This window comes from Sphaerodactylus townsendi, linkage group LG06 (genome assembly GCF_021028975.2).
Source record: "Sphaerodactylus townsendi isolate TG3544 linkage group LG06, MPM_Stown_v2.3, whole genome shotgun sequence".
Taxonomy (NCBI): Eukaryota; Metazoa; Chordata; class Lepidosauria; order Squamata; family Sphaerodactylidae; genus Sphaerodactylus; species Sphaerodactylus townsendi.
The window spans coordinates 17663313-17682416 of NC_059430.1; the positions used below are offsets into that span (position 1 = coordinate 17663313).

A 19104-nucleotide genomic window follows, 5' to 3' on the forward strand; every position below is an offset into this window, starting at 1 on the left:
AGTAACAGGTTCCCATGGTGGTGGGATTCAAACAGTGGCATAGCGCCAATGGGGATGGGCGGAGCACAACGGGGGCGTGGCCGGGCATTCCGGGGGCGGGGCATTAATAATTTCTCTGTTACTGTAAAAAACTCTTACCGTAAAAAAAAGTTCCTAATTTCCAGCTGGTATCTTTCTGTCCATAATTTAAACTCATTATAGCAAGTCCTATCCTCTACTGCCAACAGAAACAACTACTTCTCCTCTAATTGACTGCCTGTCAAATACTTAATACTTTCAAATACTTAATTTTGTTTCTAGAAATCAAAAGAAGGATACTTTCCTGAAACAAGGAACTGTACCATATTTCTAAAACATGTTTTTAAAACAGCCCAATAGGGAGAATTATCCCGTTTTCTACCTTCGCTAACCAGCCACATAGGAAACAACAGGACTTTATGATTTTTGGACCTAATGGAATTTCTAACGGAAAAGCAGACCCAATTAGTAACCCCCTCTCGGCACACACAAATAATTAGTAACCCACTCTCGGGAACTGGCGAGAACCTGCTGGATCCCACCTCTGAACATACATACATACATACCTGGACATTGGGAAGGCTGCAAAATTCTATGGCCCATTGTGCATGGAGTGTTTTCCTCGGAAATCTTTTTCTGCACAGTAGGGTTTTATAGTGGGGTCCCCTCTCATTTCTTTGTTTACACAAGAGGAGGTGACCCACTGCCTGCGGTGCAGCTTGCCTGTCCCCACTTCCGGGTCTCTCCCAGTCATTTCAAGATTGCCAACTTTGCTTTTAAAGCCCTTTAAATTTTTATATTGATATTTCTATTCTGTATTGATATTTTTCTATTATATCAATATTTTTGTGCTTGTCACAAAAGTTGGCCATAGATCCCCCCAGAAATGCCCTCAAGGATTGGGGGGACCGAAAGTAGTGGGAACCATGAAGTGGGGGAAAACATAGGGGTTTTCCCGCTCTCACTAACCATGGGATTTTTGGGATCTGCCACGCCGTACCACAGAGCACGTTATACAGTCTTAAAATTCACTACCTTCCATCCATTGGCTCTACAATGTCATTCCTAGACAATTTCTTGCATCTTGATCATTAACACATTAATATTCTTCCTTATTATTTTTACATTGCCAATTCAGCCTCAGATAGTTCCCGTTTCTCATTAAATTCCTGTTCTGACCGTCTGTTCACAAGGTTTGTTAGTTTAGCCAGGCTTGCATATTCTCTAATTTTATTTCCCCCAAGTTCTGTATTAAAACCTTCATCAGTTTTTTCCAACAAGGTGCAATCATTACTCTTGCCTCAGTTAATAAGTGCCAACGTAGTTCATTAAGCTTCTTCGGAAGATTTTCCAGCAGACTTTTTTTTTAAACCAAGAATCAGGCTGGAGAGGAAAGGCACCTTTGGGTTGGACATTAAACCATAGAGAGGGCAAGAATCTTTGGACAGAATTCCTTGGCGATGCTTTCTCATTGGTCTTCTTGCTACGAACCTGCTGTTTTCCTCTTTGCGGTTTGGAGTTGAGCTGATCTTTTGTCGTTTTCAATTTTTAGGGGAAGGGTTCTAGCCGGCTGGCTTCATTTCCATCCACGATATAAATAACACGCTTGTCGGCATCGTGTTGAACCAGTCAGGCTTCCGAGTGGGGTTTCGCTGCATCACATATAAGCAGAAGTTACTCTGCATTTCTCTGCTGGTGACTTTTGGGCTAACTTTAGAGTAGGCAAGGCAAATGCGTTTCCCCGCCTGCCCCAGCCAATATCTCATTTCATGCCTTTCTGAGGCAGCTGTTTTTCATTGAGCAAAATCAATGGGATGTTATTCCAAGCTTTCGCCTGGTAGCGTCCTCCAGCCCCCTCGACTGAGCCAACGCATCAAACGACGTGGCTGGCCCCCCGAGCTCAGCTGTGTGGCCAACTTTTGCTAACTCAGCAGGCTGAGGGAGACAGAGAGGGGAAGTCCTGTCAGAAGGGATAAAGGGTTTCTGGTTTGAAACCTCGGGTGCGCCGGGCATGATAAAGTCCAGCAGGGAATTTTTAGAGCATGTCTAATAACATCCACTTTCTGCTCAACTCAGGACCGTGGAACATGTCTCCGTTTCTCCGGATCGGATTGTCGAACTACGACAGTGGTCCCTACCTGCCTTCCCAAGGGGACGTGATTGACCCGTACTGCGCTGTGATGGTCAAGGAAGCAGTGGACGCTGGTAAGCAGGCCTGAGCATGCATGTGCTCCTTTCTGTACATGGGTGTAAGCTAGTCAAACGTATAGGTGGCAATTTCTGGAGGAAGGAATGCACCTCAGATCTAATAAGAATCCAGCTTGTATTACAGAATACAGGACCCCATGCATTACATTGAGTTAGGGGTGGCTTCCTCCCCTTTGTTCTTTTTAAAGCTAAAATTATGGGATGTGGACCAGGCCAAAGAATGGGTGCACAAAGAATATCCCATTTTTTGTCCAGTTCTAATTTGCCTTCCCTAGGCTGTTTTTCCTTCACCCAAGAAAGAAAGATTTGATTGTCCCATATTTTCCCCATTATTTTCTCTCATGGGTGAGAAATAGGGCTGTAGACCCAGGTTGGTAACCAGAAGGAGACAGGGTGGGGGTGTGATGTCACTTCCAGGAAAACCCAGGAAAGATTCATACCTTTCTGGGGAGAACCATTGTGTTTCTGATGATTGCTAGAGCAGCAGTGGCGTAGGAGGTTAAGAGCTCGTGTATCTAATCTGGAAAAACCGGGTTTGATTCCCTGCTCTGCCGCCTGAGCTGTGGAGGCTTATCTGGGGAATTCAGATTAGCCTGTGCACTCCCACACACGCCAGCTGGGTGACCTTGGGTTAGTCACAGCTTCTCGGAGTCTCTCAGCCCCAACTACCTCACAGGGTGTTTGTTGTGAGGGGGGAAGGGCAAGGAGATTGTAAGCCCCTTTGAGTCTCTTGCAGGAGAGAAAGGGGGGATATAAATCCAAACTCTTCTTCTCTTCTTCTTCTAGAGGGGACTGGTGTCCACTTCTGAATTATTGGAAGCAATATCACAACATAGGCCTTTTAATTTTTTCCCCTCCACTTTGCACTTTGGTTGCCAACTCCAGCTTGAGATGTTCCTGGAGATTTAGGGGTGGAGCTTGTGGATGGCGGGTTTGGGGAAGGTAAGGGGCCTCGGCAGGTACAGTGTGATACAGCCAGGGTAGTCAGCTCTTAGTTGGGAAATTCCTGGAGATTTTGGGGGTGGAGCCTGAGGAGGGCTGAGTTTGGGGAAGGGAGGACCTCTGCAGGGCACAATGCCATAGATTCCACACTCCAAAGCAGCCTTTTTCTCTGAAGGAACTGATCTCTGTTGGCTGAAGATGAGTTATAATAGCAGAAGATCTCCACCTGGATGATGCCCAGAACATTTGGTCCATTCGGACCTAAGCTGTTTGTCTTGTGCAGCCACAGAGGTAGTTCAGATATTGAACTGGGGTCATTCTGCATGCAAACCAGACACTCTACAACAGAGGCATTCCTCCCATTAGGCAAAGTGGGCCGTTGCCCAGGGCGCAGCCGTTGCCCAGGGCGTAGGTTTGTTTGTGGGATTTTTTGTATTTTCAGTGTTTTTTCCATTTTTGGCCTGCAGGGGCGCTGTTTTTAGGCTAGCAGCACCAAAATTTCAGGGATTCTTCAGAAGACTCTCCTGATGATTCTACCCATGTTTGGTGAGGTTTGGTTCAGGGAGTCCAAAGTTATGGACCCTCAAAAGAGTGCCCCCATCCCCCATTGTTTCCAATGGGAGCCAATAGAAGATGTAGCCTACACCTTTGAGGGTCCATAACTTTGGACCCCCTGAACCAAACTTCACCAAACCTGGGTGGTATCATCCATAGGGTCTCACAAAGATACTCTGAAATTTTGGTGCTGCTATCTTAATAATTGCACCCCTGACAGCAGGCACCCCCTAAATTTCCCCAGATTCTTTTAAATCCACCACCTTCCTGCCAATGCTTGTTTTCTTTCTTTCTTTTATTCTCTCAATGCCTAATAAAGGTTATTATTATTGTTATTATTAAATCCATCCCCTTCGGCATGGATTTAAAGGGAGAATCTGAGGTCCCTGGTTTAAACATTGAAAGTGATGCTGTTTCAGGGTGGGGGAGAATCCACCCCAAAACAGCATCACTTTCAATGTCGTTTAAACTAAAAATAATGCTGTTTGGGGGTGAATTCCAGCATCACTTGTTTAAACTAGGGAGATTAAACTAGGGAGCCCAGATTCTCCTTTTAAATCCATCTTAAAGGGAGAGTCTGGGGTCCCCTGTTTAAATAACATTGAAAGTGATGCTGTTTTCCCCAATTGGGGGGATTGGATACAACACCATACAATGTTTTCATAGCAGTAATAAAACATTTCGAAAGCATTTTGAAAATATTTTCAAAAAAATATTTCTGCTGCGTTCAGATTTGTGAGTTGGGGCATGTTCTATAATGTGATGGTGACTTTGAAACAACCTGGTGCAAAAAATCATTGTTTGGTTACCGTGGGAGAGGTTGGCCGCCCATGGGGGGGCATCAAACTCAGGTTTTGCCCAGGGCTCCAGTTTGCCTAGGTACGCCCCTGCTCTACAACCAAGAAACACTTTGTTCCCCATCACTGCCCAAGCATGTTCAGGCACTCTTCACCTACAGTTCCATAGAAAACTTTGCAGTCTAATAAAAGCCCTCTTAGTGCCCCATAACCATAAACACACATCTTGTCATCCCCTTAAAGCAGCGGTTTTCAACCTGTGGGTCGCGACCCCTTTGGGGGTCGAATGACCCTTTCACAGGGGTTGCCTGAGACCACTGGAGAACACATATTTCCGATGGTCTTTGGAACCGAGACACAAATAATTTAATGGTTGGGGGTCACCACAACATGAGGAACTGTATTAAAGGGCTGTGGCATTAGGAAGGTTGAGAACCACTGCCTTAAAGACTTACAATATTTCATTCTACCACAAACCTTCATGCACTGGAGTCTACTTTTTCAGATCCAACATGCAGATCTTCTCCATGGAGTCATTTCATTCAGGAGCATTATGGGGCTGTCAAATACCAGAAGCGGCTCGGTGGTTCAGCTTCCAATTCGCAAGCAACAGGCCTGGAGTTCAATTCCCGGCATCTCCAGTCAAAGGGACCAAGTAGAGAGCGATGTGAAAAGCTCCCCTCAGCCAAGACCCTGGAGTGCTTCTGACCTTCAACATAGCAGCCTCAGAATAGCCTTTAGGGTTTATTTTTTTATTATTTATTACTATTATTATTGTAGATTTCACAGCTGCCAGATCTTTAGCTGGTAGTTGGCCTTTATTACAATTCGAGCCTCACCCAGAGGCCTAGGAAGTTGTAATGTATCGGCGTAGTATTCGTGCGGATTCCAGCAGGGCTGCCTTCTGAATTATTATTATTGTTGTTGTTGTTGTTGTTGTTGTTGTTGTTGTTGTAGATTTCGCAGCTGCCAGATCTTCAGCTGGTTGTTGGCTTTCATTACAATTTGAGCCTCACCTAGAGGCCTAGGAAGTTGTAATGTATTGGCGTAGTATTCATGTGGATCCCAGCAGGGCTGCCTTCTGAATAATAATAATAATAATAATAATAATAATAATAATAATAATAGTAGTAGTAGTAGTAGTAGTAGTAGTAGTAGTAGTAGTAGTAGTAGTAGTAGTAGTAGTAGTAGTTGTTGTTGTTGTTGTTGTTATTGAAATTTCCAATTTTATAGTTGCAAGCCTTTAGGGTTTATTAACCCTACCCCCGTACCATATCTTTTCAAGACTGCACCCCCTCTCCATGTGGCTTTTTTTGCTGCTTGAAAAGGCATGAGGAGGCAAGATCCCTGCCCTGTGGGCCCGATCCTAATCGGTAATTTTAAATGACTTTTCAGTGGTGGGGGGGCAGCCTCCAGGTGGCCCCAAGGACCTCCTTTGGGTTAGAGTTGCCCTCTGGCCACTGGTGGGCTACGGGGTGTAGAGTTGCCAGATCCAGGTTGGGAAACGTTTGGAGATTTGCGGATGGAGCCTAGGGAGACCTCAGTGGAGTACAATGGCCAGAGGCATCTCTTCAAAGCATCCATTTTCTCCGGGTGAACTGACCTCTGTAGTCTGGAGATGAACTGTAATTCTAGCGGATCCTCAGGTCCAACCAAGAGGCCAGCAGTTCCAGTTTCGCCCCTTTGCTTGGGAAGCCATGGCAGATAACACAAAGTATTTTTTTTCTGCATGCCGTTGTTGACATAATAAAATACAAATAATGACATGACAGTCCAGAAAGGCTGGCGAGCTAAAAATAAGGCCCCCAGAGAATGCATTTGGTTGCAACAGGGAAAGGTCAGCGAAGGCAGCACATTTCGCACACCCACTGTGATGTCTTGTTAGGAAAATAGCTGACAGATCTGGAGAGGATCACATTTCCCTTATGGAAGGAAAAGGGGGTAGTGCAGGAGGAAGCCATACCCTGGCCTGGGAAATTCCTGCAGATTTGGGGACAGTGATGGGATTTGGCAAATGCCAGTCACACCATCCAGTAATGACGGAGTTAATTGTTGCATGCTAATTAGTTAGTGAGGTCAGAAGTCAGTGACCAGGTAATTGATACCTATTGGTCAGGCAGACCTGGCATGTAGCACATGCCAGTCTGCTCTTTGTTGCACTCTGCACATGCTCAGTCTAACTCTCTATCAGTCTTAGCCATGTGATAGTCTAAGCAGCAAGCTGCACTCCAGGGTCTTGGCAGAGGGGCGCTTTTCACATCACTCTCTACCTGAGCTGTTTAACTGGAGATGCCGGGAATTGAACTCCAGGTCTGTTGCTTGCAAATTGGACACTGAACCACCAAGCCGCTTCCGGTATTTTATGGCCCCGTTGCCCTGCTTAACTGTTTTGATGCTCCTGAATGAAATGACTCCATGGAGAGGATCCGCGTGTTGGGTCTGAAAAAGTGGATTCCGGTGCATGAAAGTTTGAGGTGGAATGAAATGTTGTCAGTCTTTAGGCCGGGGGATGACAAGAGGTGTGTTTGTGGTTACGGGGTGCAAAGAGGGCTTTTATTAGCTTGCAAAGTTTTCTATAGAACTATATGTGGCCAGACATGCTTGGTCAGTGATGGGGAACAAGGTGTTGCATGGCGGTAGAGCATCTGGTTTGCACGCAGAATGACCCATATCCGAACTACCTCTTTGGCTGCACAACAAGACAAACAGCTTAGCTCCGAATGAACCGAAAGGTCTGGGCAATATAAGGCTGCATCGTGTGTTCATTGGTCCCAATTACCGTTATCGCTTGTTGCAGTAGTCCTCAAGTGATGATCACCAGGGGAGAAGTAAAGAGGAAGCATGGTTATGGTCACTCCGCTCCTGTCGGCACAGACAACCACTCTGCTCATCTTGCCCATGGTAGCAGTTCCTGGCATTGCTCAGTGCTGCAGCATCACTTCTCAGAGGAAACATGATTGTGCCAGGGTGGTGTTCTAGGATTCCCTGAAGCATTATGGTTCCACCATAGAGCTTTGCTGGAATCCTAGGGTGTCACCCAGTATAATCAGAGGCGTGTCATGGGGAATTGGCGCCCGGGGGCAACACCTGCTCTGGGTGCCCCTTCCCCATGTGCCCCCCCATGGACCACCTACCTTTGCAAGCCTGCAGGGAGGCTGGGGTATGGGCTCGAAAGGCACCTGACACCAGCTCCTTCACTCCCCTGCCTCCCTGCTTACAGGCCGGCTTCCAGTAGATGTGAGGAGGCCGGTAGAAGCCGGCGCTGGGCTGGCAGTCAGGCCCTCAAGTCGAGGGGCGCCAGGGCCCTCAAATCGAGGGGTGCCAGGCCCTCAAGTCGAGCCGGCGCCGGGCCCTCAAGTCGAGGAGCACCTGGCAGGCTCGTGGCAGGCTTCGGTGTGGGGGGCCATTTTGCGCCCCCTTGTGACCTGATAGGCGGCTTCCAGAGACAGCAGATTTCCCCTGTCCCTCTGGCACGTACGCCCCTGAGTATAATGATGTTACTTCTGGGTCTATGCCAGAAGTGTCGTCACTGTATCGAAAGCACATCAATCCCCCAAGCTGCCTGCTTCCACCTTACAGAAGTGGTGGCAGAGAACTGAAGATGTCAATGGAAGGTATTCTACAGAAGTGGAGAAACTGGCTACACTCCTTATACTTCCATTATTTCATTGGAACAGCCTTCTACCTTTAGATTGTAACTAGCATGGTGTAGTGGTTAAGAGCAGGTGGGACTGAATCTTGGGAACTGAGTTTGATTCCCCTCTTCCCTGCATGAGCAGCAGACTCTAATCTGGTGAACCAGGTTTGTTTCCCCCTCCTCCACATGAAGCCTGCTGGGTAACCTTGGGCCAGTCACAGTTCTCTGAACTCTCTCTGTCCCACCAACCTCACAGGGTGTCTCTTGTGGGGAGAGGAATAGAAGGAGCTCAGACCAGGTGCTCAGGAGCAGCAGCAGCAGAAGGCCATTGCTTTCACATCCTGCATGTGAGCTCCCAAAGGCACCTGGTGGGCCACTGCGAGTAGCAGAGTGCTGGACTAGTTGGACTCTGGTCTGATCCAGCTGGCTTGCTCTTATGTTCTTATGTTCTTAAGGAGTTTGCAAGCCACTTACGGTTGAGTTTGTAAGACCCCTTACGGTTGAGAAAAGTGAGGTTTAAATCCAAACGCTGCTGCTTCTTCTACTTCAGAGCACAGACCTGTTTTTTTTTTCCTTTGTTGCTTTCTGCACATTAATGGTAACAGGCAAATATTTTTATTTGCGATTTGTCTATGAAGGTGTTTGGTAATAGCTTCTCCCAAAGCAGTGCCATAAATAGCGTACAACAAAATCATGATGTACATTCTAGTGCATTAAAACCAATACCATTGATTAAAATATTGACTTGTACCCCGCGGTGGTTTTCCATCATTGGAAGGATGTTTCAGATAGGGGAGGAGGTAATTTCCACCAATTTCCTACCATGCACAGTAGATACACACACACACACAACATTGTTCTGGGGTGTGGGGTCCCATGAATCATGGGGGTAGCAATTCTGGAAGTGTGGTGAGCTACAGCAGCAATAATACGCAGGAAAGCCCACACTCGCCAGCTGGGTGACCTTGGGCTAGTCACAGCTTCCCGGAGCTCTCTCAGACCCACCTACCTCACAGGGTGTTTGTTGTGAGGGAGGAAGGGCAAGGAGATTGTCAGCCCCTTTGAGTCTCCTGCAGGAGAGAAAGGGGGGATATAAATCCAAACTCTTCTTCTTCTTCTTCTTCTTCTTCTTCTTCTTCTTCTTCTTCTTCTTCTTCTTCTTCTTCTTCTTCTTCTTCTAATCTCCTCCCTGGTTCTTTCTCAATGCCAGCTGATGCCACTAATCTAGGGTAGCCAACCTCCAGGTGGGGCCTGGAGACCTTCCATAAGCATAAGCATAAGCATTTTATTGTCATTGTGCACGCACAACGAAATTTACAGCAGCATTCCTCGATGCACACAATTTCAGACTCATACATCATCCTCACTTTCCAGAATTACAGCAGATCTACAGACTGCAGGGATCTGTTCCCTTTGTGGGAAATGGATGCTTTGGAGGGCTTTATGGCATTACACCCTGCTGAGCTCTTCCCCAAGCTTCACATCCCAACTCCAGGAATTTCTCAACCTACAGTTGGCAACTAAATCAGAAACAGCAGCAGCCCAAAAGCCATCCAAAAAGAATTCAGCAGGCCATCAGTCAACTGAGACAAGCAGCCATGTAATACACAGAACCAAAAACTGAGAAAGAGGAAGATGACATCACGGCCGTTTCTGCACGGCAGAATCATACCTGGTTAAGAACATAAGAACATAAGAACGAGCCTGCTGGATCAGACCAGAGTCCATCTAGTCCAGCACTCTGCTACTCGCAGTGGCCCACCAGGTGCCTTTGGGAGCTCACGTGCAGGATGTGAAAGCAAGGGCCTTCTGCTGCTGCTGCTGCTCCTGAGCACCTGGTCTGCTAAGGCATTTGCAATCTGAGATCAAGGAGGATCAAGATTGGTAGCCATAGAAAGGTTTCTTACAACCGGTTTCTTACAATCCGGGTCTGTTTTATCCTGGTTTCTCCCTTCGCGTGGCTGCCCATTTCTGTGAAGGAATCGAGTGAAGACCGGGAGGGAATACTCCGATTTCTTTCTCACGAGCCAGGGACTTCTGTATTGACATTGCAAGTGTATCTGAGTATGCCCGGTGTCCTGCTTTCTGATTGGCTGCTGTTTTTGAGTGGCAACTTGAATGAACGTCAGGCGGGGAGATCAGGCAGCCGGGTGGGAAAAATAAACTGGTTCTGCTCCTGTGGTGTTTACACAGTAGCAGGCTCACCCCAAAATTTCGGAAAATAATCGCCAATTTGGGGTGCTGTGTAGTTTCCGGACTGTATGGCCGTGTTCTAGCAGCATTCTCTCCTGACGTTTCACCTGTATCTGTGGCTGGCATCTTCAGAGGATCTTCAGAGAGAATGCTGCTAGAACACGGCCATACAGCCCGGAAACTACACAGCACCCCAGTGATTCCGGCCGTGAAAGCCTTCGACAATACAAATCGCCAATTTGGTGATTTTTAAATACCCTGGGATGGGGTATTGGGGGGTAAACCCGCTTGAGGACCGGGAACCGTGCAAAATTCTTGTATGGAACGAGGTATATCTCTTGCTCTTGCTCAACCCAGGATATTTGGACCATGCAGAAATGGCTTACGTGATCTTAAATGATAACATTTTTGATCCTAGAGAATGGCCAAGTGTACCTCCAGAAGAAGCCCACCATGTATCCCCCTTGGAACAGCACTTTCGATGCACATATCCACAAGGGACGGGTCATGCACATCATCGTGAAGGACAAGAGTGCCGAGATGGTCTCTGAAACGACAGTTGAACTCAACATGGTGGCGGAGAAGTGTAAAAAGAATAATGGGAAAACAGAAATATGGGTAAGCGTCGGAGCCGTTAAACCAGGGGTTGCTAATCTTTTCCAGTCCTCGGGCACCTATGGAGTACTGACACAATGTGGTGGGGGGTTGCTAATCTTTTCCAGTCCTCGGGCACCTATGGAGTACTGACACAATGTGGTGGGCATAGCTATAAATGGCTGCCACAAAATGGCTGCCACAGGAGGAAGAGCCAGCCACAAAATGGCTGCCACAGTCACCCAGTACAGATCCTTGTGTTGGGGTGGCTGTTGTCAACAAGCAACTTTTCAAAAAAGCTGTACAGTCCATCAAATCTCCAGCAACTAACCAAATTTCCAGCAGGACAAAAAAGCCTCTCTTAGCCTCATCCACTTTCTAAAAAGGAAAGGTGTTTGTATGTTGGTGCCCGTGGACATTGCTAACCCTGTGTGGAACCCTTGTTCATATTCTTAGGATATTAAAATAGCCTTAGAATTACTCTAGATGAGATTGTGAATATACCACATCAGAATGCAGTTGGTTTTGGGATGACAAATACTTCAGGGTTGCCAAAAAGGCTTTCCACAGTTCTCCAAGTGGGCAATGCATCATGTTGATGGAGCCTGTTCTTTGCAGGACTGAAACACCCAGTGAAAAAAGCGTGAAAAATTGGGCTGTAATAGCTTTTGCTTGGAAAGAAAATCCCTTTTGGAGGGGATGAAGTAATGATGGACAGTAATAAAAATGACCTGGAGTTTGAATGATGTGATGCGTCAGTGGGGAATTTTCTCCTCACATTTAATCAAGTAATGCAGCAATGTAGTATCTGTGCAGATCCTATCACAGTTCTGTTGACTGTTGCTGAACTTCCCATACCATTTTACGGTTATTGTTACGATAATATAATCTGGGGATCTGGGATGTGCTGAATCTCACTTATTGCTAAGTTGATTTTTTTAAAGATCATCATTGGGCAGAGGACTTGGATCCTCACAAGCACATAAAACACAGCTGTCTATCTCTTCATCTTCTAGACAGGAGGCCAAAATACACACTGGCCAATTATGCTTAAGGTGTCTGCTACGTGATGGGGGTGAATGTCCGTCACGGCAAGATTTCTTATTTCCTCAAGCTCCACTTTCACTTTCCCTTCTCTCCGTGGCAAGCAAGACCACTTCCAGCATGATTTTAACTTGCATCACCTCCAGAGTGGGACAGATTTGCCTGTGAGCAGATTTGCCCCGGACATCTTTCCTCCACCCACAGCCAGCCTTCCCACTCCCTCACACTGCCATCCATGCCTTCTCCCTTGCCCCTCCCCTTCCATATTGCCGCTGCTTCAAGTCACAGCAAAGAAGCTCACTCACATAGGCTTAGCCAAAACACACTGACCTATAATTCTCATATTGAGATATTGAGATATTGATATAATAATAACAAAAAGTGCTTGAAAATAACAAGCCTTTCTGTTCTATGATAGCAGCAGCTGGAAATGTGTGTATGTGTGGAGCGGACGGGAGGGGTAGAGAATATCAGCTCTAGGATGGTCCTCTTCCTTAGCAGCCTGTGGTCCAGGGTATTGCTTTGCGTCTTTCATGTTTTTTTTTGGGGGGGGGGATTATTTTTGAAACAGTAATATCAATATGTGCAATTTAAAGGGCTTTAAGTCATCTTGACTACTGGGTATAATGAGATCTGTGCCTTTAAGGATTACTTGATGGGCGGAGTTAAGAGAACCAGCCCTGAGAGAGTTCTCTGCAGAAGAGTTCTGTGGCAAGAGTGAGTGCCTCCTCGCATGTAAACAGAGAAATACGAGGAGAGCCCACTACAAGCCCACTTCACAGAGAAGACCCCTGAGCATTCCATGCATAATGGAGCATTATGTTCACATGTGCTTGTGAGTTTCCTGGTGATCAGGACCTCAGATCACCTGGAAAGAGGAATTGATTTTTCCATGTCATGCTCTTTTCCCAGCCTAAATAAGCTGGCATTTACGTTTCATGATAATATATATGTTTTATGCTTATGTTTTATTTTTTTGCTCAACAACATAAACTTATACTCTTGTTATCTGCCCTGAGTATGTCTTATGCCAGGAAAGGGCAGGGTAGAAATTGAACCTGGTCATCCGCTGTGTGAACAGACTTCTGAACTTGCTGGGTCTTGGTCTGATTCAGCATGATTTTCCTTATGTTCCTATGAATAAAATAATATTGAAATTAAAAATTGTCCCCTGGGTGGGGCAACATGTAGGGTCAGCAAAGCTGCCAGCCTCCAGGTTGGGTCTGGATTCCTTCCAGAATGATTATTGATCTCCAAACTACAGCGATCAGGTCCCCTAAAGAAAATGGCGGGTTCAGCGAGTTGAGTCTATGGCATCACATCCCTGCTTTCTAGGCAAAACCTGCAAATCTTCAGGCATTTCCCAAGCTGCAGCTGGCATCACACGCCCCTAACCGTGTCACTTCCTGGTTTAAACAGGAAGTGACACGGGATGGTCGAGCATTCTGCTAAAGCTTTATGGCAAAACCACAGAAAATGTGTGAAATGCTAGACCATCCCCCTGTTTAAACTGGAAGTGATGTAGGCAAGCCCCACACCCCAGGTTCCTTCCAGGGGTTGCCAGCTGCAACTGGGAAACCCAATCTCTAGCCATAGTTGGAGACCCAGCTGCCCCATAGCTCTTTAGAACCTCCTGCCATGTATGTTGTCTCTGATGGCAAAAGTTGAAAAATGGTAAGGATACACCTAGATCGTGGCTATTGTTTATTTTCTGTGCCTCACCAATGAGATCATCATTAGCTTTTTCTATTAAGATCTTCCTGAAATGATTGTTTGCTGATTGAGGTAAAACCATTATTCCCTTTTTTCTTTAAAAAAACCCCTCTTTCTTTTCTTTCCTTTTCTTTTTTTAGCTAGAACTGAAACCGCAAGGCAGAATGCTAATGAATGCCAGATACTTCCTGGAAGCCAGTGGCAAGTGACATTACTGTCATGTTATTTATTTGTCATTATTTGTCATGTATTTGTCATTATTTCTACAGCCCTCCCCGTCTGAAAGTCTTGAGTTGGGACTCATCCATTTTTAGAGCATAAAATCAATATCAACTGGGAAGGACTTTTAGCTAACCTCTGTTCAATTAAAAAATAGATACCCTAATCTTCAAAATATGATATAATTTTAATGAGTATATGAATATGCCTTTTTATTGGGTATTTCATCTTCCCACATGCAAGAGCAATCCAGGAGGTGTCAATGCTGTTTAAATGCATCGGTGGCCTCTGGTGTAAGTTCATGATTTATCAGTGAAATTGGAAGGTTAAGAAAGCTTTATTGGGAGCGTCCCTTTTAGATATGTCACTCCTGTCTGGACACTGAGGTGGTTCATAGCAGTGATCTCCGCCATCTGAATTTCTCTGCACAATTGGAAGCTCCAAATCACCTCCTCATTACAGAACAGGTCCTAGAATGATGCCTCTCTTTGGTTTCAGGATATTGTTCAGGGCACTGAACATGTTCTTACTACAACCCCTCCCCCCACCATTCTTATTTGTTCTTCTGCTCATTCTATGCTGAGATGCGGGCTAAGTTATTAACCCCTATTCTTGCACCAAGAGCCAACTCCTCTATTGCAGCTTTGACATCCTTTTTATTAAATAGCCTTTCCGCAGATCTAGGTAGCTAGTTTCCTACGGGGCACTATAAACCTTTGTGTCATTAGGAACAGAGGCATAGCAAGGGGGAAAGCACCTGGTGCACCGGTGCATCCTCTGCCCCTGTCCTGCCTTGGAACGCCCCCGTCATGCCCCCGGAACGCCCCTGAAATGCCCTCACCACACTCCATGCATTGCACACCCCCTGTCCCCTTGGAGCTACGCCTCTGGTTAGCAATAAGTGTTACATTTAGGTACTGTAAAATATATATTTATATAATTTTGTTTTCTGTTCTGTTTTACATTATTTTTTCATATTAATCAAATGTGTCTCCTATTAATTATTATAATGGATTATATTTTTGATGCCAATAAAGGCATATGTGTGTATTGAGACATGGCGAGGGGAGAGGAAGGGAAAGGATCTTGTAAGCCACCTTGAGTCTCCTTACAGGAGAGAAAAGGGGGGTATAAATCCAAACTCTTCTTCTTCTTTGCCTCCCCTTTGAAAAGGCAACCCCAGAGGCTGCATTTGCAGAAGAAGGAAAAATAGTATATTTGAATTTTGGAACTAGAGTCCTAGGACTTTCTGCCTGCAACAAATGTGCGTTCTGCTGCAAAGTTGTGGCCGACTCCACTTTGGTATGCAAAGTTGTATGAGTCACACTGTGTAAATCAACACAGCGAAAGTTGCTGAGGAAGGGAAAAAACCAACCTTAGTTGTCTGAGCCCTTTGGGGGGGAGCGGTTTATTAAGTCGAATTAATAACAACAACAACAACAACAACAAATGACAACAACAACAGGTTTTGGCAGGTGAGTAGCTTTAGGAGAAATTAGGAGAGCCAGGGTACGCGATCAGGAAAATTACATCATACCATCTTGAGAGGGCATATCACTTTGTAGTAATTTGTACACATGAAGTTGCTTTATATCAACTTAAGCCCTTTGTCCATCAGTCCAAAGGAGATCTGACTCTCAAAAGCTCATACCCTGGAAATCTTGGCCTATTCTGCACAAGTCCCCGAAAACGTTTGAAGAGTGTTTGCAAAACAGTTCCGATCCCCTTCCCCCATTGGTCTGCACTCAAAATGATTCCCGACCGCCATTTTGTGTTTTTTCCATTTTAAAACATTCTCTGTGGAATCGACGCTTTGATGCTTCAGCGCCTCATATTGCCATTCTCCGTAGCATATCATCGAAACTTTGAAGATTCAACCCCCAAATTGTTTTTTTAAACAAATGGTGGGAATAATCAGGCAAGAAGGAATGGAGTGAGTGGAGCAGGGCAATAGAAAATAGCGCTGAAGAGGAAGTTTGGGGGTGACAGAGAGGTGTGAAAAAAGTATGAAATAGATTGCATAGCCCTGAAAACATTTTGGAAACGTTTCAGGGTAAAGATTCGATGTAAAACAGCATGCCTGTGAAACATTTTGAGGCTGCAAATAAAAAGTTCTCAGGATGTTTGGGGGTAAAAAACCATGCGGAACTCCGCAGAGGAAACGTTTTATTTCCTGGCTCAAAGCATTTTGTTTTGGTTGTACGGAAAGAGGCTTTATCTTGGATGGGGTACTGGACTTTTTTTACTACAGACCAGCATGGTTATCCTCTAAAACTATGTTGGTTCATAAAGATCAGCATTACTGAAGCCCCTTCCACACAGCACAGGGATAAAGTAACCTGCTCTCCTGTTTTCGCATTCACATGCTTCCGTGCAGGCAGCAAACAGAGCCCACAGAACCAATGTGAGTTGCTGTCACACCTTTGCATGGAGGCACATGGTTTTGTTGGTACTTACCTCCCTCAGTTGCATCGCTACACAGGCAGGCAGGCTTGAACCCCCACAGCCATGCTGACATCCCTGCGACCCTGGGTTGCTACACAGCTGAGTGGCGGAACCTCTACCAACAAAGGGAAGCACAGCTGATTAAAGCGCTTCCCAGCCAGTTATTCGCTCGTGTAAAAAACCCCATTTTGGTGGACGTAGCATGGGGCAACCTCGCTTTAGGGGCAGGATTCATGCAAAGTTCCCCCACCAAAATGGGTTTTTTACCCATCTCCAGTCCGGGTTTGTTGGCCTAGGTGGAAGGGGCCTGACTCAGACTGGCAGCATCTCTCCAGGGTCTCTGGAACCACCTGCTACTTGATCGTTTTAACTGGAGATGCCAGGAATTGAACCTGGGACTTTCTGCCAGCTTAGTAGGTGGTCTGCCATTGAGCCATGTTTCCTTGAAATTTCAATTTCACATTTCATGCTGTCTCAAAGACAACCACTCTGCACAACACATCAGGGACAGACAAGCTAAAACTCTCTCTTGGCACTCTACTGTTCCCACAAGCCAGGGCATTTTTACCTGTGATCACCCTTCCCTGCTGCATACAGCCTTTTCAACAAAAAGAACTAAGTAGAACTGGAACTTCATCCACCAAAGATGGTCCAACATGTGGCGGATGAAATTACAATTTTACTTAGTTCTTTTTGTTGAAAAGGATACAGTACAATCCAACAAGAGCTATACCACACACAGACCACCTGATATCTTTCAGCCCTATGACACTTTTAGGAAGCATGCCCTACTATTTTTGTTAAACGAGTGGTGCAGCCGTCAAGCTGATTTAAATAGTGTTATTTTGGTTTAGGTCCTGACTACAGAGTTGCTTCATCAAACCCTGACTTCACTCTCTCTGTGCTCTTCCCAGATGCTCGTGAATTCATCGACTGTGAAAAGGAAGGGTTTTTCTCTCTGCATCAGCGCCGAGGGGCAATCAAGCAAGCCAAGATCCATAATGTCAAGTGTCACGAGTTCACTGCCACCTTCTTCCCACAACCCACGTTCTGCTCCGTCTGTCACGAGTTTGTCTGGTAGGTCTTTTGGGGTTTCCCTTGCCTACACGCTGTGTGCCCTAAACTGGGCAGCCCAGTCTCACCAAATCTCGTCCTATCTTGGAAGCTAAGCAAGCGTAAGGTGACCAGATGGTCACTTTTGTGAACCGGGACAGGGTAGGCGGCCACGCGCGCGTGCGCATGCACACACATGCATGCGCAGCCGCAGGAGCACACTGCCTTCTGGGGTGCTGCCGTTTCCCACCCTGTGACAGGGCGGGAAATGGCAGCGCCCCAAAAGGCCATGCTCCTGCGGCCGCGTGCGCGGGAGGCTGCCACACTGCCTTGCGCCCCAGAAGGCAGTGCGGCAGCCTCCCAAAAATCGGGACAATGGAAATAACCCGTGGGATGCGGGACAAATTGTGTGAAGGCGGGACTGTCCCGCCAAAAGCGGGACATCTGGTCAGCCTAAGCAAGCGCCAAAGTCTGGGGTTTCCCACTCACCACGTCCTCACAAGGAAGATTTGATTCCTCTGTCTTCAGGTCTGGGACCCTGGAACAAATCCCTGCTGACAGTTTAACCGAAACTGGGTTTGAACCCTAACACAATCAGTTGAACATACCAATAAAAGCAACAGGCTTTAGTACAAAGGTTTTACCATTTTTATTTATATGGTAAGCCTTGAGTTCTGCAGGACTGAAAGATGGGTAATAGTAAATAAATGTTTTAAATGAAATATATAAATAATACATGAATAGCTCTGTTGAGAGATTTTGGTGGGACCTCTATGCCATGACAGAAGCTGCCATGTGTGGGGTGGAATTTCTGTCAGACTTTCTGGCAGAAACAAAGGTGGGAAATTCCAGGCTTTCTCTAGCAGTGTGAGACAAAGAACACCCTCGCCCACTTAAGAATTGTATGCAATCTTATGGTTTCGAGCAAGTTACATTGTCTTGTAAATCATGACTTTAAGATGTGATGATACCATAAGCTGACCAGATTTTCACCTTTTTAAAGCAGGACGCAGAGTGCACTGCCTTTTGGGGCGATCCCCGGTTTCCCACCCTGTGACAGGGCGGGAAACAGGGGGGTGCCCCAGAAGGCAGTGCAGCAGCCTCCCACGCACACGGCCGCAGGAGCGCACTGCCTTTTGGGTCGCTCCCCGGTTTCCCGCCCGGTCACAGGGCGGGAAACAGGGGGCGCCCCAGAAGGCAGTGCGGCAGCCTCCCATGACAGGGCGGGAAAAGGGGAGCGCCCCAGAAGGCAGTGCGGCAGCCTTCCAAAAATCAGGAGATTTTTAAAAACCCGCGGGACGCAGGACAAATTGCTTAAAAGCCGGACTGTCCCGCCAAAAGCGGGACGTCTGATCACACTATGATACCAGTATAATTTCTAGGGTTGTTCAGCTACAGAAAAGGAGGACAAAGAAGAGATGGCAGAATACAAAACCAAAGATATTTTCCACAGCCCCTCGTTCTTGGGAGTGGCTGAATCTTTTGGGGCTTCAACCCACTGCGCTAATTTCTGGAAAGTTTAATTATCATTCGTCTTCAATATATATGACTGGCAGAGTTTACACTGTTCTAACGCGTTTTCCTCCCTTTATTCCAGGGGTCTTAACAAGCAAGGCTACCAATGCAGGCGTAAGAGACTTCATTACATTACATTTTTTAAATTATTTGTATTGTTTGGTGTAGCGG

The 19104-nt window shown here is 46.3% G+C and overlaps 1 protein-coding gene across 1 annotated transcript in view; it reads left to right on the plus strand.

Annotated features, from left to right (window-relative positions):
* The first annotated feature begins 2029 nt into the window (after positions 1 to 2029).
* The window catches only part of PRKCQ (protein kinase C theta), a 43206-nt gene continuing 26131 nt past the window's right edge, over positions 2030 to 19104 (plus strand). Inside the window, exons 1-5 of the mRNA XM_048502241.1 lie at positions 2030 to 2223; positions 10769 to 10968; positions 13842 to 13902; positions 17280 to 17442; positions 19016 to 19047. Of these exons, the coding sequence (XP_048358198.1) occupies positions 2061 to 2223; positions 10769 to 10968; positions 13842 to 13902; positions 17280 to 17442; positions 19016 to 19047 (619 nt within the window). The 5' untranslated portion in view covers positions 2030 to 2060. The remainder of the gene's footprint in view (positions 2224 to 10768; positions 10969 to 13841; positions 13903 to 17279; positions 17443 to 19015; positions 19048 to 19104) is intronic.